The sequence below is a fragment of the Miniopterus natalensis genome, chromosome 1 (assembly GCF_054644295.1).
Source record: "Miniopterus natalensis isolate mMinNat1 chromosome 1, mMinNat1.hap1, whole genome shotgun sequence".
NCBI lineage: Eukaryota > Metazoa > Chordata > Mammalia > Chiroptera > Miniopteridae > Miniopterus > Miniopterus natalensis.
This window is the reverse complement of record NC_142081.1, coordinates 124002510-124028544: the sequence shown is the minus strand read 5'-3', so window position 1 is coordinate 124028544 and position 26035 is coordinate 124002510. Positions and strand designations below refer to the sequence as shown.

General features: G+C 40.5%; 1 protein-coding gene across 2 annotated transcripts in view; it reads left to right on the top strand.

The window, feature by feature from the left end:
- PRTFDC1 (phosphoribosyl transferase domain containing 1) overlaps window positions 1-26035 on the top strand; it is a 90838-nt gene that overhangs the window by 50246 nt on the left and 14557 nt on the right. The window contains exon 4 of one of the 2 annotated variants that reach the window (XM_087825560.1): window positions 24323-24388. The exons of the other annotated variant lie outside the window; for it this stretch is intronic. Within the exon in view, the coding sequence (XP_087681686.1) occupies window positions 24323-24388 (66 nt within the window). The remainder of the gene's footprint in view (window positions 1-24322; window positions 24389-26035) is intronic. 2 annotated transcript variants of the gene reach the window in all.

Genomic DNA, 26035 nt, shown 5'->3' with positions numbered 1-26035 from the left:
AAGTTGATGGGGAAAATTTACTTGCAAAAATGCCAAGTACTAAAGTTCTGTAAAAAGTCAGCCCTAGAGCCTTGATTCAGAGTCTTTGGCTTTTGGGTTTTCGCCCCTTTTTGAACCTAGTCATGAAATGGTGTGAGGACTGCACACCCAGGGCTTGAGGGGGCTCTGGGTCAACTCCACTGCCATGTCTGCTTCTTACATCTCCTCAGTATTGGTTTAGGTTGTCACAAGACTTTATATTGGAAAGAAACTCCGAAGAGGAAAATATTTAAATTCTCTCAACTTAGTAATATGAGAAATGATATAAAATAAATGGTGTGGTTTTCAAAAGGGAGTAGGAGGTTGTATCAGGAAATTAGGTAAGCTGTGGGATCCTGCCTGTTGATGGGCAGTAAGAATGTCTAGTAGACAATAATCCATGATATCCATGTCTGTATAATAAAGAAAATCCGTAAAGGCAACGTTATTGTTTAATTCAGAATACTTCCTGCAACATTGTTGGCTACTCTCTGACAAAATTAGAACTTTTCATTGTTGTGGTAACGTATTTTACATAACTATCATTTGTCATAGTCATCCGTCTGTATTGTATTGAGATCTGGGATTTTTACAGACTCACGTTCTATTTCTCTTTCTCGCTCTGTAAAGTGCATGGTACAAATATGGCATCGCTGATGCTAGCATGCTAGAGTCCACTTTCTGCTTAGTTAGAATTCCGTATGTTTTAGAAATACTCTGCTAGATTTCTATATAATAGATAAATTGTTGTTTCTTATGACCAGTTCTTGCCCACTAAGTTTTATGGAGGATATGAAGTCTTTTGATAGTGGTGGCAGCTCATGCATCTGATCCCACTCGATGTGGCTGGGGATAGTCAAGCACAGCTCCAACAGGGTAGCCCCTGTCCAGTGCCTTTACTCCAGGGTTCTTCCCGACCATAGTGCCCCAAAGGAATCCTTTTTCTTGAAATAAAGTAAGACAGAGTTAGTCTTTAACCTCACAAGGAGACTAGTTCCAACTATTGTGGAAAGAAAGCACTGACAAATAATGTTACCAACTGAAATTGTGGGAGACAAATTGCCCCAGTGGCCCTGGCTGTGCTAGTCCATCCACCCCACTCCTTCATCCACTCCAGTCCTCTCACAGAGGGTCCAAATTGGCCCCTCAGTCACAGCAGTTGATCTAAGGGTAGATATCTGACACAAGGCAGGCTAATCCTTAGACCTCAAGTGTATCTACCTGGCCACAGTCATTGGTCCAAGGGGTATAATGTGATCCAAGCCAGACGAATCAAGTCTTCCTTGGAAGTTTTCACACTGGAGTTTGCAGGAAAAAATCCTTTCCTCTTGGGTGATGAGATTGTTAGGATGTGAGCCTGCAGATGAAGTAGGAACAGAGAAAAGAAAGAGAGAGGCCACCTGAGGTCATCTGAGTCCCTCTATCTCACTGTCCCTCAAACTGCCCTGTGTCCTACCTTCCTAAGCTTGGTTATTCTACTCTTCCTTTCCATCAATCACCTTTCTGTTTAAATTCACTCAAATGAGGTTCCTATCACTTACGCTCGAGAGAGTCCTGAGTTGAACACACATCAAAAAGAGTACTTTACAGTATCACTTTTAGTGGCTGGTAGCATCCTGTTATATGCATACATTTACAGGTTTTTCAAATAATCCTCTATTATTGAACATTTAAATTGCTTGTAGCCTTCCTGGCTCATAAATAATGCTGCGATAAACATCCTTATTCATGAAATGATGTCTGTATCTCTGATTATTTCGTTACACTTGCTCCTAAAACTGTGTGCACCTTGAAAGCTTCTGATAGGTTATCACCAGAGTTCCCTGTCACACAGTTGTACTTAATGTGTATTTCCAGCAGCAGTTCATGAAAATGTCTGTTTTTTTCTCATTGTCACCAACCTCAGGATATGATCATTCTGTTTCTTTCAGGTGTTTCTCAGTTTTACAGGCAAAAAGTGCTACCTCATTGTTTTGGTTTGGTTTTCGTTTGCAATTCTCGGGAAAAACAGGTCATTCTTATAAAGAAGCCGGGGATGGCCATCACGCTGAAGCGCGTCATGCTCGTGGCACTCTTGTCACCCCCCGGCCTCGGTTGCTGACTGACTCACTCTATCAACGTGCTCACAGAGTTTCCTGCCTTCGCAGGGCCTTGTCAAAACATCACATTGCCTCATTTTAATCCAAAATGCCAGCAGCCTTCTTCATTCGGGGAGGAGGGGAAGATAAATCAGCAAGTAAACATCCTAAGATGATAGGAGGCGGCAGGAACATTTTGCTTTATTTTGTTTCGTTTTGTTCAGTTTAGACTTAGTGACTGAAGGGGATGGGAAAGCCCTCTAACTGGCCGGGAAGTGGACTCTAGGGAGACTTTATTTTGACTCAGGTTGCTGTTGATTTTTTTTAATGCACTCACAATAGTGTGCCTTTGGGTATGGAGTTTGGGATGACCTTGAACTTCACAGAGGCTCTTTTCGGGACTCTTCCACGTCACCCTTTTCCGAAGTGTTTGCAATGCCTGCCAGCCCAGTGCTCCTCGCAACAGACGGAATGACACGCTTTCTGTCTTTCCTCTGTAGTGGTTCCAAACAGGGTGCATTCGCTCTCATCTTTTTCTCCCCTTCCATTAGGACAGACTAAAACTAGCATTACACTGTCAGAATTTGAATGTAGGGAACTCGGGGATTCTCATCAAGAGGCTCCGGGTGGAAACTGGCATGTCTCGTAATTAAAGGCTTGCAGGAGCAACCTTCAGAGCACATGTACTGACTTCTGTTGTCCGGGACCGTAAGCCCACTGTGCGCATGTGGTATGAGTGTGATGTGGCCCGAGAGTTAGCTGATGCTTGAGAGTTTTCACGGTGTCAGTGCAGTAAAAGAAAGAGGGGAGGCACGATTTTCATGTTATTTTTAGATTAGGTATGTGTTGACCTAGTTTTCAGTGGCCTGAAAATTATAATGTGCTAATTTTTTAATATAATAGTGTCTATATTAATATATCATCATTATTGATGTAATAAGTTTTAAAAGATTATATTTGTGTACATTGATTTTTGTTTTTAATTAGATATATACACACACACATATATATATATATATACTTTTTTGCCAGCCTCAGCTCTAACCCTCCTAGGTGTTAAGGTTTTCTTTCACTTGTATTCCAGTACTATATCTATTCCCTAAGCTCATATCAGCCCATCCCCTACCCCCCACACAACATGTATATAGAAAACTACTTTATTTATTTAAGAATATTTAGAAATTTCAAGAAGGAAGAAAAAACCTACATGGATATAGAAATAGAATGGTTTGTAATTTAACCTCGGTACAAATCACAACTTCCCTAGACCTCAGTTTTCATATTTATAACAGGAGCGGAATTAAATTTTCTCTATGGTGGCATTCAGTTTTACAATCATCAGGTAAAATACAGGCAGCATCCAGTTTTATAACCAGAAGATAAAATACAAGTAAACCTTTCTCTTTACTTCTGACCTGCCAGGCTCCCAATTCTTTCTTTCACAAACCACTAGATATCTGCCTTCTCTTTCTGGATTTTAACCTGATTCCCCTCTGGTTCCTCACCCACTAATGGTACCAGACAGCAGTGTTAAAAACTGACATTTCCTGATGCCAATTCTGAGCCAGAATATATATATATTTGAGCTTCAAAAGGGTGGACTAGTTTGCTGTGAGGCACTAACTAGTTCAGGAGTGGTGGAACCTAGATTTGAACCCATTTTGTCAAGCTCCAAAGCAATAATCTTAACCACTGTGCTATGCTGTTTCCCAGTAGGCTTGTGGTTTTCAAACATTTTAAGTGTTATCTTCCATAAAACCTCAGAAGCAGAGCTGCTCAGGGTAAAGCAGAGGGGGAACCCAGGTATCGGCCACTTTGCCTCATCTACAAGCCAGGTTGGCCCATGGTGCTCTCACAGAACCCCAAGCTGTATGAAGTGGCAAAGGAAACCACTACTCTCCCAGGACTAGGCACGGCCGTGACAGAGCAAAACCCACTGTGCCTCATCTCCACAGTCTCTGGGTGAAGATCAGCTCACTGTCCATGGAGTAAGAGGCCCAAGAGCATGACTCACAGCTTAAGCAGCAGGTCTAACAGCCAGAGTGCTGGCAGAGCTGCCCTATTTTAACACTTCCTTTGAGGGCCACAGTAACATTATCAGGGAACAAGCAGTTTCTGCACTTCCTCTGTCTTGACCCCATCACGTTTCCAATAGACATAATAAGGCAGGAGCCCACAGACCTCGTTTTTGAGCACCATTGCCACTACCATTGCCAAGTCGATTACTATTAATCTGTATCATTTTCCTAAAGTTCAACATAACGGTCGAGAGAGGAGTTTGCTATGGGCAGGCCTGGCTTTCCATTCTGGCCCTGCCAATTACTGAGTGGGCTTGGACCATCTATTTAATTAAGATCCCATTTTTTCATCTAGAAAATAAGATCAGTAAAACCCAGTACAGAATGTCTTACAACAAAAGTTAGCTATTAATGTTAATAACATAAGTTAATGAAACTTATATTCTTCTAGTTATAAGAAAATGACAAGAATCACTGTTTTCAAAAACCTTATTAATGTATATGATTACCTAATTATTATTATTATTTTTTTAAAATATATCTTTATTGATTTCAGAGAGGGGAAAGGAGAGGGAGAGAGAGATAGAAACATCAATGATGAGAGTGTCATTGATTGGCTTCCTTGAGCCTGAAACCTGGGCATGTGCCCTGATCAGGAATCGAACCCTGATGGCCTGGATCCTAGGTTGACATTCAACCGCTGAGCCACGCCCGGCCGGGCATTACCTAATTATTAAGAGATGGACCCATGAAACTTTTTTTTAGTTTTGGTTTCTTTCTGAATTTCATTTGAATTTTTTTATGGTTACCACAATATGTCTAGTTAACATCCATCACCATACATAGATACAAATGGTTTTTTCTTATTATGAGAACTCTTAAGATCTACTCTCTTGATATTATGTAATGCGCAGCACGGTGACTATAGTTAATAATAATACTGTATCATATATTTGAAAGATGCATTTGAATTTTAAGTGAATCACTCTTTCAAATATGTAACATCATGTAATGTAAGATGTGCTCCATTTTCCTGCCGATCAGATTTGCGTTGCAACAACAGATGTTAGATGATCAGAGTTTAGATGGACTTTATATCTATTGATCACTAAATCTCAGGGTTTTAAAAGAATTTGGAAACTCCTTCTCACTCTTCTCAGCCAAATAAAATCCAGAATTATAAAAATCAAATCTTCTGTTTGGCAGGATGGAGAATCATTAATGCATCCTAAATATGTAGCCATGTCTGCCAGCAGTAGCAAAATGTGCTTTTAGGTCTTTTACCCTCCAGAGATAACCAATGCTTTAATAGAATCTGAATATCAGTTTTCTAGTGAAGAATGTTAGTTTTATTGCCACTTGCCTCCTAAAATATCTCAGTCCCTTTACTGAATTTCAGTTGAGTCAGGTGTGTGTTTGAAAGGCGTGTGAGCACAGGGTCATGGCTGCATCACCTAACTGGCCCCAGTAGCATTTATCAGAAGTGAAATGGGAATAGAGGATTTTCTTTGACTGTAGGAGTAAAAATAACAGTGCACAGCCATCTGCGCAGATGGAATCGGGAGTGAACATGCAGAAGAAACATGGTGATGAGGAAAGAGAAGCAGGCTAGGGTTCTACATAAGAAGTGACTTAATCAGAACACTGGTGACTTGAGTCCATTTAAAAGGCCCATCTGAAAGAGGTTTCACTTGTTAGTCTCTGTGGTGGAAATGGGGTTGAGGATTGGGAGCAAGTTCTGAGAACTTTTGGCTGCAGTAAAGTATAAATTAACATAATCAAATATGTCTATTGATTTTTTAAAAACTGAGCTTTAAAAAAAAAGAAAAAACATTTTCAAATATTCAAATCTGGTGCGAAATACTCCTTGAAAATGGCCAATCACCAAGCAGTGAGGCTTTCCCATTTTCTACTATCAAGACCCTCCTCTGAGCCCACCTACTTGGCTCCTGTTGGTGGACATGTGGGTAGTTTCCAGTTTGGGGGATATTACAAATAAGGCATCTATGAATATTCATAACAGATCTTTGTAAGGACATATGCTTTCTTTCCTCTTGGGTAAATACCTAGGAGTGAATGGCTGGACTTTATAGCAGATGCTTATTTAACGTTCTAAGAAACTGTCCAACAGTTTTCAAAGGGGCTCTTCTTTTTATAGCCCCACCAGCAGTGTGTGAATTCCAGTTCCTCAACCTTACCAACACTTGGTATGGTTTTTAAGTTTAACCATTCAAAGAAGTAGAAGTATCTCACTGTGCTGTTAATTTGTGTTTCCCCAGTGATTAGTGTGCTTGTTTCTATTCATATGTCTTATTTAGAGAAGTGTCTGTTTAAGTATTTTGCCAATTTTTGCTTTAAACCTTTCACCCCTCCCAGAATCTTACAGGCTCTAATGGAAACAGTTCAATCCCCTAACATCAGGGCTCAAATGTAGTCAAACGAACCAGACAGGGAACAGCGTTCATATCACCCTCCATCTTCTCTCTTTCCTGCCACCTCTGACTCAATCAAACTTCTCCTGCCCACCCACCCTCACCCCTTATAAAACTGAGGCCCTTGTGTTCATCAGCCAATGACAAAAAATATTTGAGAGGGGCAAAAAGAGAGAGGACTACGTATTTTATGCATTAGCAATATCTAGATGCAAGAAACAGCCCATATGCCCTGTTCCGTAGCTGCTGTCACCTGTTAAGCCAGGTCATGTGGACACTCAGAGCACAGAGGTTGTCAGGTCTGGAGCCTTAGTTGAATGTCTCGCTGAGGAGTTGCTCTTAGATCATTCAGCAAAAACTGAGAGTGAAAGCCACCCTCCCTGGGTGATTTGTCCTTCCTCGTTGGCAGTTTAAAATAAGGTACACTACTGGAGCCCTTTCGATTGAACCCATTTCCCACCCTTAAGAAGACACAACCGCTCTAAGTCAGACACAGCTGTAGACGACTCCCGTCTCCCACGCCTCCTCCAGGCTTCCGCCAACAAACTGGTACAGAAGAGTCTCATTTCCTTTGGTGTCCTGGACCTTCCTTTTCACTGTAATTATAAAAACATTTATTAGAGAATAATTTTTTCCTCAGGCACATTAATGGAGTCCAGATTCTGTTTGTATAATATGGACAGACAGATGTGCAGTGTTGTGTGTTACTTTTAGATGAGCAACGCTGTTTACACAGAATTTTCCTGAGACCACCCAACTCCGTTCACATGTAGCCTTCAGCTACTTCCAAGCCCTGGCCTCCAGAGGAAACGAAAAAATTTAATAACTCAGAGCCCCACCCAGTTTTGAAGACATGACTTAATACTGAAGGAATTTGCAAGCCTGCAATGCCAATCAACATGCCTACATCAGATAAATCATCTTTTCTTATTCTGAAAAATAGAAGGTGGCTCCAGAAGCATTCTACTCTGTGACCTCCTTACATACTACTCATGTCTCATTGGATACCTTGAGAAGGTTGAGCAGAGACTAAATCTAAAAAATAATAACAGTAGGTGAAACATTTGATGTTTGGCCCTCCTCAAGTCTTCTACTTTCTGTGTGTTTCACATAAATTGCCTTTCCCCCAGCTCTGTATTATGCCTAAAGATATTGCTAATTATGTCTTGCACATAAAAAGTTTGCTATAGTTTTTGTAGTGTTTGTCTATATTGGCAATCTGTTTGCTTGTCACGTGAACTTTGAAAAGCAAGTAAAGCAGTTAGTGGCATCTCCGTTTTCCAGACGAAGCCAATGACAAATGAAATGAGTTTGCCAAAGTGTCTCACTGAAGAACCGGTTAAGGCAATTATTATGGCTGATCATAATCATTTCTTTTTTTCTTGTATGATCACGTTTAATCTGAAAACTATTACCTATTTTTAAATTTGGTTGTTTTGAGTTACATTGGCATACCACTATAGATGTATACTAAGTATAGTATGTTGTTACTTTGGCTTACCAAGATGTAAAGATACATCAATGCCTATTATTTCTAAGCCCTATTTGAATTTTAGTCAGTGATTTGCATAGAAAATGTGAACCAGGAAATAATATTCTAATATCTCTTCTGTAAATACTGATCAATTTTAGTTATAGCAATGACTGGGAGTCACTCACATAACCAAAATAAAGTAAAGTGGAGCTTGATAGAGTGGAAAAATAATTTCAATAAAAGTTAAGACATCTGGTGCTCCACTTGGCTCTGTCATTAATTCACTCACATGTGCTCCCCCTTCCCTTATACAGATAATAAAAGGGGAAAATCAAATTCAATAAATATTTATCAAGGGCTTGCTGTGAGTGAAACATTTTACATATGACATTTAATTTAAACCTCACAACAATTCTAACATGTAGGTGTTATTGTCCCCATTTTAAAGATGAGGTGACTATTATCAGGGAACACAAAGGAGGGGCAAGGCAGGGTCTGAGCCCCTTTCCTTGACACGCCGTGTTCCTTTCTGCATACAAGGCCCAGCTCAGTGCTAGGGAACCTATAAAGATGTATGACACAAAGTCCCTATCCTCAAGTTGATTTCAAAATAACAGAAGTAAACAGATTCAGAGGTAAAGAGCAAGGAATAGCCAGTATAACAAGGAAGAAACTGGTGCTTCATGAGCTGGTGCTAAACACGAAGGAAGTGCACTGGTGGGAGAGATCAGTTCTGGGTAACGGTGGTGGTGGGGTGAACATCGGGTGATGATTTATAATGAAAGTCAACCTTCATTTGTGTATATAAAGATTATTATGATTTTGAGAGGCAGAGATATGGCAGAAAGCATTCTTGGTGGAGGGAACATGGTAAGATACAAAGATGATAAAATCCAGGGTGTGCCCTGGGCTTAGCCAGTAGGTTGGCATGGCTGGAATGTAGACCCTGGCAGCTCTGAGTGTGGCCTATGAGACCTGCCTCATCACCATCTCCTGGGAGCTTGTTGGAAATGCAGGCTCTCAGGCCCCACCCCAGACAGCATCACAGTCTTCACAGGTGAAGAGGGAATGTAATAGCAAGTCACACAGAAATGCAGATTCTGATCAGATCCAAGAGAGAAGCTGTTGAATGTGTGCGTAGGTGGAGGCTTGGGAGCAAGACAGAAGGTTAATCTCTGCTCAGTGTTCAGCTCCATCACTTTCCAACTGAGGGACCTTAAGTAAAGTTACTTAACAAAGTTACTTAACAGTACCTGTTACCTCATAGGATTTTTTTAATGGGCTTTATTTTTTAGAGAAGTTTTAGATTCACAGTAAAATTGTCCCCGCCCACCGACCATTTCCCCACTATCAACATCCTGCACCAGAGTGGTGTATGTGTTACAATTGATGAACTTATATTCGCACATCACCATCACCCAAAGTCCATAGTTTACGTTCAGGTTCACTGTTGGCGTACATTTCATGGGTTTGGACAAATGTATAGTGACATGTATACATTATTGCAGTCTCATAGAGTATTTGCATGCCCTAAAAATCATCTGCGCTCCACTTACTCATCCTTTCCTCCCCCAGTCCCGGGCCACCACTTTTTACTGTCTCCATAGTTTTGCCTTTTCCAAAATGTCACATAGTTGGGATGATACAGTAAGAAGCCTTTTTGGATTGACTTCTTCTACTTAGTAGTATGCATGTAAGGTTCCTCCATGTCCTTTCATGGCCTGGTAGCTCATTTCTTTTTAACACTGAGTAATATTCCGTTGTCTGGATGTATCACAGTTTATTTATCCATTTACCTGCTGAAGGACATCTTGGTTTCTTCCGAGTTTTGGCCGTTATGAATGAAACTGCTATAAACATCCATGTGCAAGTTTTTGTATGGACATAAGTTTTCAATTCCTTGGAGAAATGCCAAGGAGCGTGATTTCTAGATCATACCCCGTTAAATTTTGTTGGGATTCATGTAAGTAATGTGCTTAGCATCATACCTGGCACTTAGCAAATGCTCAATAAGTGGTGCCCAAAGTCAGTCTTGCCCCTAATATTTAAGGGGTTCAGGGCAAAAGTACAAATGCAGATCTACATACTAAATACTACATGACTAAATAGTTAACTTTAAAAACTTTAAAACTTTGCAGCTTTAGCCCTGGCCGGTGTGGCTAAGTTGGTTGGGTGTTGTCCCATGCACCAAAAGTTTGCTGGTTTGATTCTTGAACAGGGCACATGCCCGTATATCAGGCTTGATCCCTGATAGCAGGCATGCAGGAGGCAACCGTCGATGTTCTGCTCTCACATCGATATTCCTCTCTCTCGCTCCTTCTCCCTTCCTCTCTCTCTACAAATCAATAAAAATATTAAACAACAAAAGAAAACTTGGCAGTTTTGTCCATGGCCAGCTCATGTTTCTACCCAGATCACCTTGGCTGGAGACTGAAGGGGCCATGCTCATCCCTACAGCCTGCAAGCTTGAGCAGAGACATGTGTCTGCTGGGCAGGGCAGGGCATATGCTGGGCCCCAAACAAGCTCCTGGGTGGTGACTGAGTCCACCTGAATCCTGCACAGGACCAATCCAGTTAAACTCTTCAGGGATCTGGGGCAGTTAGGTTCTTCTCCATGCATATCTTCCCAATTTGGATGCCTCCTTCCAACTCAAACTGTACCTTCTGAGCAGAAAGGCAGGAGGGAACACAGTTACCTGAGGAATCCAGTCTCTTATTTATCTGCTTGGATGATTTAGGGTGACCAACTTGAAAAATCTCAGTCATTCTTTAGTATTCCAAGGTAACTGCTTCTCTCCACCACCACCCTCCTGCCACAATTTAGCCCTGTAAGGGGGGCAGAGGAGCAGGGGGTCAAGACCCAGTTCAGCATACATGTGCTTGTTGTATAATTCCCATTATCTCAAATGGTTACAGAATTTTCCAGAAAACTTCCTTATAAGACCAGAAAGAAAAGAGCAAATGTCTTTGTGTTTCAGTATTTGTTATATCCAGGGCCCCTCTAGCTTGGCTGTCATGGTGGTCCTGCCCATTGTGATGACAAAATTGGACTTTATTTTCAGGGCATGGGCATCTCTGGAAATATTTTGAACTGAGAAGTGACACAAGATAACAGAACTTTTTGGACTGAGAATACAATTGGGTGGGAATGAAGATAGATCCAGTCGAATTCCAAACAGCAGCATGTGTTCTAGAGGTTTCCCCAGTGTGGGATCTGCCACTGCGACCCCTCCTGTTCACCGTCCCATCCCCAGGCAATCTTAAGAAAGTTTCAGGAGAGCTGGTTTAACATATCATCACTGTTGAACAATAATTTTTGTTTGGTTATTTTTTTAAAGTTATAAATCTTTGCTGGATTTTTTTTGGTGGGGGGAAATGTATGCAAAAAATGGTCTTTCAAGAAAAAGTCATCACTGATAAGGTGGTGGTGGTACACATTTTAAAACACAGATTGTACCGAAGTCTTTTGGGGCCATTCAGATGTGTCAAGAGGCCCAGCTTCTTTGTCCTTCTGATCCATAATTTAAAAACATAATTTAAACCGAAAGAAGTCCATACCAGTGTTCAAAACAGAAGGATATCCTCCTTCAAGGTTGCAAACAGAGTTCATGTAAACCAAAGTCACTGAATCTGTTTTTAAACTGAACTTCCTCTTTCCTGGGGTCTGTTATAACTAAATTGAGGTAAAGGTCTCTTTTATTCTACCCCCCTCCCTTTTTCTTTCTTTCTTTTTTTGGTGACCCTGCGTTATTCCTTCTAGCCCGTAGCTTCTACCTATGATTGCGGTCCCTTATTCTGACCCACATCCCTTTCTTTCTCCTAAGAAAAAGTGCCTTTCTCTATTGGGTGAGGATTGCTCTTAGCTAACCAGTGCCCCTCTGGCAGACTGGGTGGAGCAGAATACCAATCAAAACAGAGTAATAAATCATTGTCAATAAACAGAAAGCCACGCTGTCTTTGAATAAAGTCACATCATGTTTGTAAAATTAAACACACCAAATTCAGGGAATGCAAAATGTATGTGTACTTTCAAATAAGCGAAATTGTACATGCTAACACATATTTTCCAAGTTGAAATGCTAGTTTGGCTTTAAAAGTATCCTTTACTAATCATGAAATGAATTACTGATATTAATACACCTTAATGCAAATTTTCATATTTTTCGTGTTCAGAATTCAAGTGGCTTCTTGCATTTAAGTGTTTAAAAATATTGAGGAGGCTGTTTGGGAACTGAGATCATAAAATAATAATCATGAGAAGAAAAAATATAGTTTGGGTGGGAATCACTCAGACATAACAAAGGAAGGTCTGTATTTTTTTAGTCTCCCCATCTTCTGAGTTACTCAGATCAGCTTCATTTATGTCTCTCTCACTTGAGTTTCACAGATAGGTTTTCATATGTGTTTGTTTATCATTTTTACTTTTTCTCTGTCTACCTTTGGGCAGCAAGCTCCTCAGGCTTCTGGATAACCAGAGAAAGATCTTAAAGCAAGGAACACTAAGCGCTGCCTGAGAACACTTTGTGTCTAAAGTAGGTAGGAGAAGTTTTCAAAATATAGCTGACACGTGGCCTCAGATGCTTTAACATCTGACACCTTGGCAAACACTGGATGCCACCGTGTGCTGCCACTGGGAGTGCAATAAGAATGGAAATAAGGCTGCTGTGCTACAGGACTTTTCATTCCATTGGCAGTTGCTACATTCTCAGAAAACCCCAGCAGGACATGGTCTGTTACCATGCAGATATGCCTAGAGTGTTGCTGGGATGCACATGAAGTCCTGAGAAGTCCAGAAAGGCTTCCTAAAAGATGATGCTTGAACTGAGTCTTGAAGGAAGAGTAAGAATTACCCTTGTGAAGGAAGATGGAGAGGTGTGGCCTGAGCTACCATGAGCTAAGACACAGACGACGAAACAGTGTGTTACGTGTCTGGAATGCCCAGGGTCTCAGTGCATGCAGCACAGTGGTGTCTATTGTCAGTGGTGAGATGTGACTCAAGTAATTTTTCAATAATAATATTTATCAAAATTTGCTAATAGTGACTTCTCCCATAAATTAACGCCATATCTTAGTCAAGGTTCTTTTGTTGACAGGTAGTACAAATCTATTTTAAATTACCATAAGCTAAAATGGTGGCTTTATAGGAAGGAATTGGGGTATTTCATGATCCCTAAGGTAAAAATGCAGCCAGGCCTGGAAAAGTGTCAGGATTCCAGCCACCGAGCCTCATGTGCCACCATAGTTCATCTGCTGCCATCTTGCAAAGCAGTTTCAAGGTGAACCCCTTGCTCTGCTGACTATAAATGGCTCCATAGAATAACGAAGAAGGATCTGACAAGAGATGGATGGTAGTTCCAAAGTAGGTCAGAGCACGACCTTCAGGTGGCTTCTGTCTATTGAGACAAAGGATGGAAACAGCAAAGTGAAATGAGGCAAATGATGCCCATCAAATTGTCCACTTTAAAGCTTTAGACACTACAGCATGGGAGCTGGGGAACCCCCCAAAGCACACAGACAAGGTCGTTTTCAACCAAGGCTTTCACCACAATGCAGAGTGGCAATGGCAGGACATGAGTCCTCCTTAACCACATGCCTCATGGGTTGTGGTCAGCCTCAGTAAAACCAACCACAGAGCACACGGCGTACACGTGGTAGTAATGTGCTGAGTGAACTGAACAAGGAGTTTATCACAGCCAGTGTCGGAAAACTCAGGGAGATGGCCAAGTTTCTTAAAACTAGAGGTGACGGTGAGAACACAGGGCCTACTTTATGTCCTGTTTATCATCACTTGCCAGGTACTTTTCTAAGTGCATAGTGCATAGTCTTTCAGCACTCCCAATAATCCTATACGTTGGAACTATTAATATACTCTCTTCATAGATGAGGAAAATGAAGCACTGAGAGGTGAGGTGACTTCCTCAATGTCCTACAACTAATAGAAGGTGGAGCTGTGACTGGAACCCAAGTCTGAGTGCAGGGGATACCAGCTGCCTGTTTCCTTTGTCTCAATAGTCTCCTTCCTCACAACTCACCCCACATAGGTTTTAAGGATGTGTTTCTAAACATATACAATCTCAGAAGCAAATGGATAATTAAATGAACAAGAAACCCAAAAGAAGCCCATGTCAAAGGAAGAAAACATTAACTTGATAGTTTTCAAGCTTCTTTTGCCTCCACCATCTTATTTCAACCCAATCAATGTGATAGAAACAGGTGGAGCTGGTCTGGTTGGAGTACAAAAGCCACACCAGCTCTGATTGCACTGTGCCCTCCACTTTGGCCCTGGCAGCTTAAACATCTAAGGGACTCAGTTAAAAGCCATGTCCTACATCAACCACTGGCTGAAAAGAAAACTGGGGATACTGGAATCAATTCACTTGTCCTCGTTATCTGACTTGGTATTAAATGTTAGAGTTAAATTTTTTTTCCCAGCAGTTTGCAACATTTTAATTAGAAGCCCTCCAGCTTGATCATTAAAACTTCTTATAATGAACTGTTTTTGGAGTCGTTTTGCATTCCTATTCATTTTATATAGTCTAGATGGCCTTATTAAGCACAGGAGAATAGCTGAGAGGAAGGATTAGGCTGAAAAAGGGGGGGAGCAAAGATAAGGCATCTGTGGAAGTTGAGAATATTGAGAAAGCTTTGGCATGTAGTATAGATTTTAAAGAAAGTCAGCTTGACTTTGGAAATGAATAGCTGAGAGAGTGGTTCTTTTGTTTGTTTTCTTGACTTTTCCCTTTCTGGTTCTTCAAAAGGAATTCAGGATATTTATTCTTCCTTAGTTATGTTTTTTCTGAACATTATCTAAGCAGTCCAAATTCTCTGCATGAGGTATCACCACATCTGCTGGGCTATTTGGTGTGCTTTTTTTTAAGCTGGAGATCAGGTCACCCAAGCTCATATAGTTTCTAAAATATTTCTTCCAAGTATGCCTAGACTCAATGTCAGAGGTTTCCTTTGCTACTTAAATAAATCCACACCACTGCTACCAACACTTCTACCAAGATGTCGATTTCTCCTAGCCATTTCAACTCATGTGTTTACTTCATTAGTATAACTAGGATCCACTTCTCTGTGTTACTCTCAAAGATGTTCTATGTGCTTCTTTCTTCTAGGAATTTGGGGGGTATGGGTTTTTTTACCAGAATAATATGGAGACAGGTGATTCTAGGATTGAACTGGGTTTCTTCACGTACTAGCCAACACCTCTTTGGGCAAGTTACTTAAACTCTCATTGCCTCAAATTCCTCATCTGTAAACTGGGGATTAAATGATACCTATTTTGAGCTCTACTGAACCTTAGCAAAACAGCTAAATCTATTCATATGCAAACTCTTTTAGACCATAGGAAAAAAGATAAAAAGGTAGGTCCAAGATGGTGGAGTAGGTGGAAATTGCCCTCACCTCCTCCCATGACCACATGAAAATTAAAACTAAATTTTACAAAATCAACCTGGATCACCATTTGAAGAGTAGCTGAACAGAAGTCCTATGCTAAGGGTATAAAGATGAAGCCACATTGAGACTTGTAGGAGGAGCAGAGATGCAGCGGTTGAGAATCCGGAGAGATATCTCAGCTGCAAAGTTTCCCCTGGAAAAATGAAGGGTCTCAGCCCCACACTGGTTCCCCAGCCCAGAGCACCAGTGCCAAGAAAACACCTGGCTGTGGACATCAGTGGGCATTCGTTCGTTCCCAGGGAAACAGAGGCTGCTGGAAACCCAGAGGTACTCTTAAAGAGCTAACACACAACTCTCCCTCACAGACATTCACCCTGGGCTCCAGTGGAGGGATAGTAGCTCTGGGGGGTACCAGAGTCATATAAGGAGAGACTAAGTTGTGTGGTTTCAAGGCAAGGGCTGGAAGGACAGCCTCCAATGTCCCTGTGTTGAGTCCTCCTACTACACGAACCATGGGCACCATCTTTCCTGGGTTCAGCACTCCCCCAGTGTCAGTATCTTGACACTGGCTCCCCCTGAGGCCCCACCATAACCAGCTTGAGCATAGCTGTAGCTGCCTGCGGGCATCACCCATTCCTGTGTGGAACCCTTCCCCCACATGACATTAGCATGGTGAGCTATACTAGCTCCATCTTGATGACGCCCTGAGGTCCTGCCCTAACTGTCTCACACGCAGCCAGAAGTTCAGTCAGTGGTGGCTACTAGCCTGGGCTCGTGTTGCATTCCTTAAAAAACTCCCCAGGAATTCTGGTCAAGCTCTAGAGTGCCAGAGACACAGGGAGAAACTGAGTTGTCTGGCTTCAGGACAAGGGCCATCTTTCAACAAGGCCACATTTCCTATGTTAAGCCTTCACTCCACATGACCAAATCTAAATCTGCTTTTGCCTGATGACTCTACTAGCTTCACCCTGATAACCCCCTGAGGCCCCACTCTCACTGCAGTGGTCCAGGTAGCTGGCAGCTGGCCTCAATGTACCCAGAGACTTTTGCTGAACGGTCTCAGACCCAGCACAGCTGCTGAGTTTGAAACAGTTATTAACCTGGTAAACACCACTCACCCCTACCTGGTGATTCCCTGAGAATCTGCCACACACAACTCACTACCTGAGGATCTTACAGTGGTTGAGCCTAAAAGCAGGTAGCACCAGGTCTCAGGTACCTTGGGCCTTTTACTGACCTGCCCCAGGACCAGTACTGGAGGCAGATGGCCTCAGTTGGCAGCTTGGCCTCTTGCATGTGCACAGGTCTAGCAGAGGCAGCTACAAACCATGGATTACTTTGTAGCTCCTAACAAGTAGGCCAGTGCTGGTCACTGGCAGGGTCTGATATTAATCTGCATTGGAGTCCTTCTCAAAAGGCTCCAGAACCAACACAACTGGAGGCTGGCTTGAGGCTATAACAATAGAGCACCACTCAGTTAGCTCCACAAGTGGCACACCCAAAGAGAGGCCTCAGTAGGCACCAGACCCTGATGGGGCAAATTTGGCTTCGTCGGGTCAACCTTCACAGAGCAGATTATACATTGTGGTTGTAGCCAGTCCTCATAGCCAGCCAGCTAACCTAGGGTCAATCCACAGATGTCCCAACAGCAGTCAAGACTCAATGACAACAGGAAGGAACACATAAACCACACAAGAGACATTCCTGGAGCACCCAGCTAAGGTGATCGGCGAGACAGCATGATTGTGCCCCATAGGACACCTGCTACATAAGGCCGCCCTACCAAGACTGGGAGACATAGCAGATCTACATAATACACAGAAACAAACACAGAGAGGCAGCCAAAATGAGGAGACAAAGAAACATGGCCTCAATGAAAGAACAGGCGAAGTCTCCAGAAAAATAAATAAAATGGAGTCAAGCAATCTACCTGATACAGAGTTCAAAGCAATGGTTATAAGGATGCTCAAGAAATTTAGTGAGAACTTCAATAGCATAACAAAGGACATAAAAAGCATAAAAAAGAACCAGTCAGAAATGAAGAATACAGTAGAAGGAATCAACAGGAGATTAGATGAAGTAGAAGATCAATTCAATGATTTGGTAGCAGAAAACACCCAATCAGAGGGGCAGAAAGAAAAAGGATTTTTTTTTAAAAATGAGGGTAGTTTAAGGAACCTGTGGGACAACATCAAGCATAACAACATTCATATCCTAGGAGTACCAGAAGGAGGAGAGAAAGCAAGGAACTGAGAACATATTTCAAGAAATAGTGACTGAAAACTTTCCTGGTGAAGGAAAAAGATACACAAATTCAGGAAGCACAGAGAGTCCCAAGCAAGATGAACCCAAAGAGGCCCACACTATGACACATCATAATTAAAATGGCGAAGGTTAAAGACAGGAGAGAATCTTAAAAGCAACAAAAGATAGACAGTTAGTTACCTACCAAGGAGTTCCCATAAGACTATCAGCTGATTTCTCAACAGAAACATTGCAAGCCAGAGGGAGTGGTAAGAAATAAAGTAATGTAAAGCAAGGGCCTATAACCAAGACTGCTCTACTCATCAAAGCTATCATTTAAATTTGAAGGAGAGATAAAGAGCTTCCCAAGCAAGAAAAAGCTAAAGAAGTACATCACCACCAAACCAGTATTATAAGAAGAAAAAGGGGGGAAAAGGAACATAAATATAAATAATAAATAATAATATAAAAAATAAAATGCCTATCAATAATAACTTTAAATGTAAATGGATTAAATGCTCTAATCAAAAGACAAAGGGGGCTGAATGGATAAGAAAATAAGACTGATATATAAGAGACCCACTATAAGAGACCCACTTCAGATCGAAAGACACACAAAGACCTAACATAAAGACATAAAAAATGATATTTCATGCAAATGGAAACAAAAAAGCTGGGATAGCAATACTTATATCGTATAAGCTAGACTAAAACAAAGGCTATAATAACGAACAAAGAAGGACATTACATTCTTTTCTAGTGCACATGGACCATTTTCCAGAACAGATTACATATTAGGCCACAAAACAAGTCTCAATAAATTTAAGGAGATTGAAGTCATATCAAGCATCTTCTCTGACCATAATGGTATGTAACTAGAAATCAATTACAAGAAAAAACTGAAAAACACACAGAGACTAACATGTTATTAAACAATGAATGGGCTAACAATGGTATCAAGGAAGAAATCAAAAGATACCTTGAGACAAATGAAAATGAAAATACAACACAAAATCTATTACACACACCGAAAGCAGCCTTAAGAGGGCAATTTATAGTGATACAGGCCTATCTCAAGAAGTAAGAAAAATCTCGAATAAACAATCTAACCTTAACTTAAAGAAACTAGAAAAAAAAAAAGCAAACAAAGCCCAAAGTGAGTAAAGAGAAGAAAATAATAAAGATCAGGGTAGAAATAAATGAAGCAGAGTCTAAAAAAAACAGTACAAGAAGTCAATGAAACGAAGAGCTGGTTCTTTGAAAAGATAAACAAAATTGATTAACCTTTAACCAGACTCATCTAGAAAAGAAGAGAGATGACCCAAATAAATAAAATCATAAATGAAAGAGAAGTGATGACTGACACCACAGAAATACAAAGGATTATAAGAAAACACTATGAACAATTATATGCCAACAAGATAAATTCCTAGAAACATACAGATCCTCCAAGACTAAATCAAGAAGAAACAGAAAATCTGAACCGACCAATTATAACCAACAAAATCAATTCTGTATTCAAAAATCTCCCAGCAAACAGAAGTCCTGGAATGGGTGGCTTCAAACGTAAATTTTACCAAACATTCAAAGAATTAATACTTATTCTCAAACTATTCCAAAAAATTCAAGAGGAAAGACTCTCAAATTCATTTACAAGGCCAACATTATCATGATTGCAAAATCTGACAGACATTACAAGAAAGAAAATTATAGGCCAATATTTCTGATGCATATAGATGCAAAAATTCTCAAAAAATATTAACAAACCAAATACAGCCATACATTAAAAGTCATACACTGTGATCAAGTCAGATTTATTCCTGGGATGCAAGTTTGTTTCAATATCTGCAATCAATTAACGTGATACACCACATAAACAAAAGGAAGAATAAAAATCATATGATCGTATCAATAGATGCAGAAAAAGCATGTGACAAAATTGAGCACCCATTTATGATAAAAATTCTCAGCAAAGTAGGAATAGAGGGAACATACCTCAACATAGTAAAGGTCAATGAACCGACAGTTGACATCATACTTAACAGAGAAAAGCTAAAATTGTTTTCCTTAAGATCAGGAACAAGACAGGGAAGTTCGTTTTCTTTTTTTTTAAAAAAATATGTCTTCATTGATTTCAGAGAGAGGAAGGTGGGGAGAGAGAGAGAGAGAGAGAGAGAAAGAGAAAATCAATGATGAGAGAGTCATTGATCAGCTGCCTCCTGCGCTTCCCCCACTGGGGGTTGAGCCCACAACCTGGGTGTGTGCCCTGAGTGGGAATTGAACCTCAGTCTCCTGGATCATAGGTATGCTCAACCTCTGAGCCATGCAGGCCAGGCAGGATGTCTGCTTTCACCTCTCATATTCAAAATAGTACTGGAAGTGTTAGTCACAGTAATCAGACAAAAAAAAGCCCAGAAATAAACCCATGCCTTTATGGTCAATTAATATATGACAAAGGAGACACGAACATACAATGGGGTAAAGAAAGTCTATTCAATAAATGGTGTTGGCAAAATTGGACAGATACATACAAAAAAATTAAAACTAGACCACCTTCTTATACCATATACAAGAGTAAACTCAAAATAAATTAGACTTAAGTATGAAACTTGAAACCATAAAACTTCTAGAAGAACACATAGGCAATAAACTTTTTGACATTTCTTTCAGCAATATTTTTTCTGATATATCTCCTCAGGCAAGGGAAACAAAAGAAAAAATAAACAAATGGAACTACATCAAACTAAAAAGGTTTTGTACAGCAAAGAAAATCATCAGCAAAATCAAAAGACAACCTATTTACCAAGTATGCATCCAATAACGGGTTAATATCCAAAATTTATAAAGAACTCATTCAACTTAGCACCCCAAAATCAAACAACCCAATTAAAAAATGGGTAGAGGACCTGAATAGACGCTTCTTCAAAGAGGACATACAGATGGCCCATAGATATATGAAAAGATGCTCAACATCACGAATCATCAGAGAAATAAAAATTAAAACCACAATGAGATATCACCTCACACCGGACAGAATGGCTATCATCAATAAATTAACAAATAGCAAGTGTTGGCAAGGATGTGGAAAAAAGGGAACTCTTATACAGTATTGGTGGGAAGGCATATGGGAGCAGTCACTATGGAAAACAGAATGGGGTTTCTCAAAAAATAAAAATGGAACTGCCTTATGACCCAGCAATTTTCACTTGTGGGCATATATCTGAAAAAATCCTAGACACTAATTCCAAAGAATATATGCACCCCTATGTTCATTGCAGCATTATTTGCAATAGCCAAGATATGAAAGCAACTCAAGTGCCCATCAACAGACGAGTGGATAGAAAAAGTAGTGGTACATATATACAATGGAATATTACTTAGACATAAAAAAGAATGAAATCTTACCATTTGTGACAGCGTGGATGGACCTAAAGGATATTATGCTAAGTGAAATAAATCAGACAGAGAAAGACAAATATCATACGATTTTACTTATATGTGGAACATAAAGAACAAAATAAATGAACAAATAAAATAGAAATAGACTCGTAGATTCAGGGAACAGACTGATAGTTACCAGAGTGGAGGGGGGTTGGGGCACTGGATAAAAAAGTTGAAGGAATTAAGAAGTACAGATCGGTGGTTACAAAATTGTCATAGGGATGTAAAGTTCAGCATAGGAAATAAAGTCAATAATATTGTAATAACTATATATGGTGCCACGTGGGTACCTGGATTATCAGGGCGATCACTTTGTAAATTTATACAAAATAATATTGAATGTCAACTGTAATTGAAAAATAAAATTTAAAACAGAAAAAATAAAGAACCACCCAACTCATTATATGAAGCCAATATCACTTTGCTTTAAAACTAAAGGCCAGTATTACTTATGAAGATAAGATGAACAATCCCAAATTAAATATTATCAAATCAAAACCAATGACATTTCAAACCAGTAGGGGAAAAAATAAACAATTAAATAAATGGTATTCCAACAATTGACTATACATATACTTGGAAGATATAAATTCCACATGAATACGACAAATCCAATATTTAAAACATGTTCTAGAAGGTGAAGGGATTAGCCAAAGAACATATATGTGTAGCCCATGGACACAGACAACGGTGTGGTGATGGCCAGAGGGAGAGGCTGGGTGGAGGTGGGTAAAGGGGGAGAAAATGGAGGTTTTCTGTAATACTGTCAACAATAAATAACTAAACATAAAAAATAAAACATGATATAAACTTGGACTAAGTAGGACTTTCTGAACTAAGACTTGCTTAGCAACACACACCACTGTGTGACTTAGAGTACATTATTTAGCTTTCTGAGATATTGTGGGAGTTTTTTTGTTTTTAATCAATAGAATAGAGATGATGATAGAAGTATTGTGAAATACACTGCTCTGGCAAATCTCATTTGTTACATCAAACTTTGTGGTTTAATAGTTGTATCCAGTTCTGCATACCTCAGTCCTCTGGAGGTATTGAAATTTTATTTTTCCAGCTGCTATTAAGAACATATTTGAGCCCAGCTGGTGTGGCTCAGTTGGTTGAGCACCGTCCCATGCATCAGGAGGCCACTGGTTCGATTCCCCATCAGGGCACATGCCCAGGTTGCAGGCTCAGGCCCCAGTAGGGGCTGTGCAAGAGGCAGCCTGTCGATGTTCTGCTCTCACATCAGTATTTCTCTCCCTCTCACTTTCCCTCTCTGAAATCAATAAAAACACGTCTTAAAAAAATAAAAACATATCTGAGTCTAATATGAAGAAATTCTCCATATGTTAACTCCTATATTAACTCCTATATCTCAGCACCTCTAGAAATGACAAAACTTTCTCCAGCATTTTTTACAAGTTCTTCCTATTGACATAATGCCTTGCTGATATATGATTATATATGCCTGTACAAAAGCAGCAAAAGATCTGGAAATTCTGGATATTCTTTGATTTTCTCCTTTTGAGATCTGTTCCCATAAGAAGAAAATTATTGGTTTTATCTAATTTAGTGGGCCACTTTCTTTTTAAAAAAAAAATTTTTTTTAATCCTTACCAGAGGATATTTTTTCCATTGCTTTTCAGAGAGAGTGACAGAGAGAGAGAAAAACACATTGATGTGAGAGAGAGACATCAATTGGTTGCCTCCCTCAGGCTCCCCAGCTGGGGCCCTTGACCAGAATCGAACCCAAAACCCTTCAGTCCACAGGGCGATGCTCTAACCACTGAGCCAAACCAGCTAGGGTGGTGGGCCACTTTCAAGAACTCTCTCCACCCCTTTGCAGTAAGGAGTGAACAATGCTTTACCAAGCAGAAGTAAAAGCATGTTAAGGTCATTTCTTTTTCCTCTTGAGCAAAAAGGTAAAAAGACAAACCCTGATTTATTGGCTAAACTGTTACATTGGTCGTTTGGCTGTTTGTTCCCCTTCCCAGATGAACAATTCTATGACAAAGTAACTCTATGTGTAGAATGAGACTCAGTTGCAAGTGACAGAGTCCAGTTCAAACCAACCCAAGGAAATTCCTAGGGGCATAAACTAGCCTCAGTGGGTGGAGCGTCCAAGGCTGGGTGTATCTTCAGGCACAGCCGGTTTGCGTGGTTAAGGCCTAGGCCCACCTGACCCATGAGGGATGAGTTCCCCTCAGAAAGAGACGGGGCCGCCTTGGCAGAAAAAAAAGGAGAGCACTGAACTGGCAAAAGCAAGAGCCGCCCACAGCAGTAATGGAAGAGGCGTCCTGGTTCCACACGGTGTACGCGTGGTGCCTACATTGCCGTCTTCTCCCTGAGGTCATTGTTTGCATCAAGGCGTTGCAACATCGCTACAGTCTTGCTAGGTCGGGGAGCCAGTTGCCTGGAGAGTATCTGCTTCAGTTCCTTGAATGTGTCTCCGTAACAGGCCAGAAAACAACTTGCCTGCACTCTGGCTGCTGTCCTGCCCCCATGTTATTTTGTTGTGATGTTGACTAAGTTAACAACCCATATTTTGTTTATTGTGAGTATGGGAGCTTTAATTAGGGCAGGATGATGTACCATACACAAACACTGGGAAGGCAAATGCTCATAACCTCTGAGGGGATTTCAGTGAAAAGTCTTCCACAGAAGGTTCTGGGTCTCATTTTCCTGGAAGTGCAGGGAGTTCCTGAGGCTTTGTCATCTCTTGATTGCGGCCTGTTAGTCCTGCCCTTGACATCTACTGAGGAAAATGACCTGTGCTGGTAGGTAGTGGAGGAGGCCTCTGATTGCTTTGGGAATCACAATCTAATTCCCCACTGCAGAACTATGACCGGGACGTGTTGGCACAGTTGACAAATGCTTGGCCCACTCCTGGGGCTCCCGTGGCCCTCTGCACCCCGGGGAGGTCTTCTCCCATTCTGTCTGCCTCAGGAGAGGTTGAGACACCTTCCAGTTTTTTGTTCCCAAATTAGGTCTGTCTGTCCTCTCTCCACTCCTCCCGTCGCCTCTCCCGCAGTCATTAGGATGCTCTGTCTCAAGCAGGGAGCAGCCAGGCTATTGGTAACCATAGGCAACCAAGAACCTGCCTTAGCTATGTGCGCTATCTTTGTGCGGAGCAATCCAGCCACTGGCTGGGTAGACGGGAAAATATGCTCTACGGGTTTTCTTGTGCAGTAAAATATCGGCTTCTCTTTTTTTTAGAACGACCAGTTCATGGGCGAGATGCAGATAATTGGAGGCTATGATCTCTCATCCCTGGCTGGAAAGGTTTGTTAATGTAACTCTGCTCAGTTCGCACCGATGTGTGATGTGGGGAAATCAGTGACCTTCATCGCAGGTCAGCACTTGCAGTACATTTCAGACACTCTCCAGGGTTTGCTAATTCATGCAAATGGATGTGTGAACTCTTTTAATGATTTCTCCTTTATAAAACACTCCTTTTATAATGCTTCCAGGACATGATGCAGACCCAATCTTTCGTCTGCGAGCTTTCTTCCAATCTTATTTCAGACAACCTCGTATTACAAAACCTCTTGGCACTCCTTGTTCTTTCTTTTCTGCTCACCCTTTCAGGTACCTCCTGAAAAGGAAGCTTTTCCCTTTATTTGTCTGCTTTATGCCTCTCATCTCTGCCTAAGCACCCAGGCATTTCAGTAAGACATTTAATAAACGGGTTTGTTGAAATGTACAAAATTTGGGGAGGAATTTTAAAAAAAGACATTTGTGACAGCACATTTTTCAGCCCTTTGCCCTTTTCCCCATTATTAAAAAGATTTAACCCATTAGATCATGAGGGAAATGCTTTCATTTTTAACATAGTATCCCAAAACTTGCCAATGCTGGTAGTCAAGTGAAAAAAAAAGTTTGGATTCTGACAGAAATGTGTGCATCTGAGAGAAGAGCTGTGTCCTAAAGCAGATGCCCTTCGCTGCAGTGTGACCTAAGTGAAAGTTTTGCCGTGAATGAAAGCAACACAGAATTTGTTTTTGTTCAGCTCTCCTGATATATCTTGTATTCATTATCTCTGAACAACAGATTTCTAAGTAAAATGCTCAGTCTGTTGCACAAGCTTAATCTCTCAGATTTGTGGTTGTTATTGTTATGCAATGAGCGGATGGTTGAAAGGAGTATCAGTCACATTTGATACAAAAATGAGTAATAACTGGGGACACTCTACCACCACAAGGGCTCACGACAAAACAGCTACTTCCCTCTATTCTGAAGGCAGCTTGGGGCATTCAAGTGTTAAATTACTATCTAGCAGTAAATTATGTCCCATAGAAATTGGAATTAACTTGATGTTAATGTATCACTAGGCCACCATTTAATGTTACTTCTTCAATATATAAAAATAACATCCTAGAAAGCTAAAATACTCAAAGTAATTTCCAGAAATTCATAACTTTTAACACCCCTGGAATGGTCTTTAAACGATGTCATTTTTTAAAAATCTTTTCACTTACCTTTATTTTATCTTTATGAAATGTGTAATTTTATTGATATTTGAAAATTTGCATGTATCAATCATTTCAGACTCTATAACACATCAATGTATACATGTGTAAGTCTATAGTTATACTTTTATAGTTAACTTAATGTGTGTGGTATCAGATCACCCATCTTAAGCATTATGTTCTTATCAAATGGGGAAGTAAACAACAGAGGTAAAGCTAGGTTGCAGCCACTAATATTGTGGAAATATGTCATTAGAATTCCTGAAGGTCAAAAGCTGGCAAGTGATACTGAACACAGCCCAATATGAAACTACATCTGTTTTATATAGTTTTTGTAAGCAAATGTTAGTTCTATATGAAGCATTGCTTTCATTTAGGAAAAGATGAGGCAAACCTAATTTAAGTCATTATACCGAGCTAATATTATTACTGTACTTTTTTCTCCTAAGAGCTGAATGAA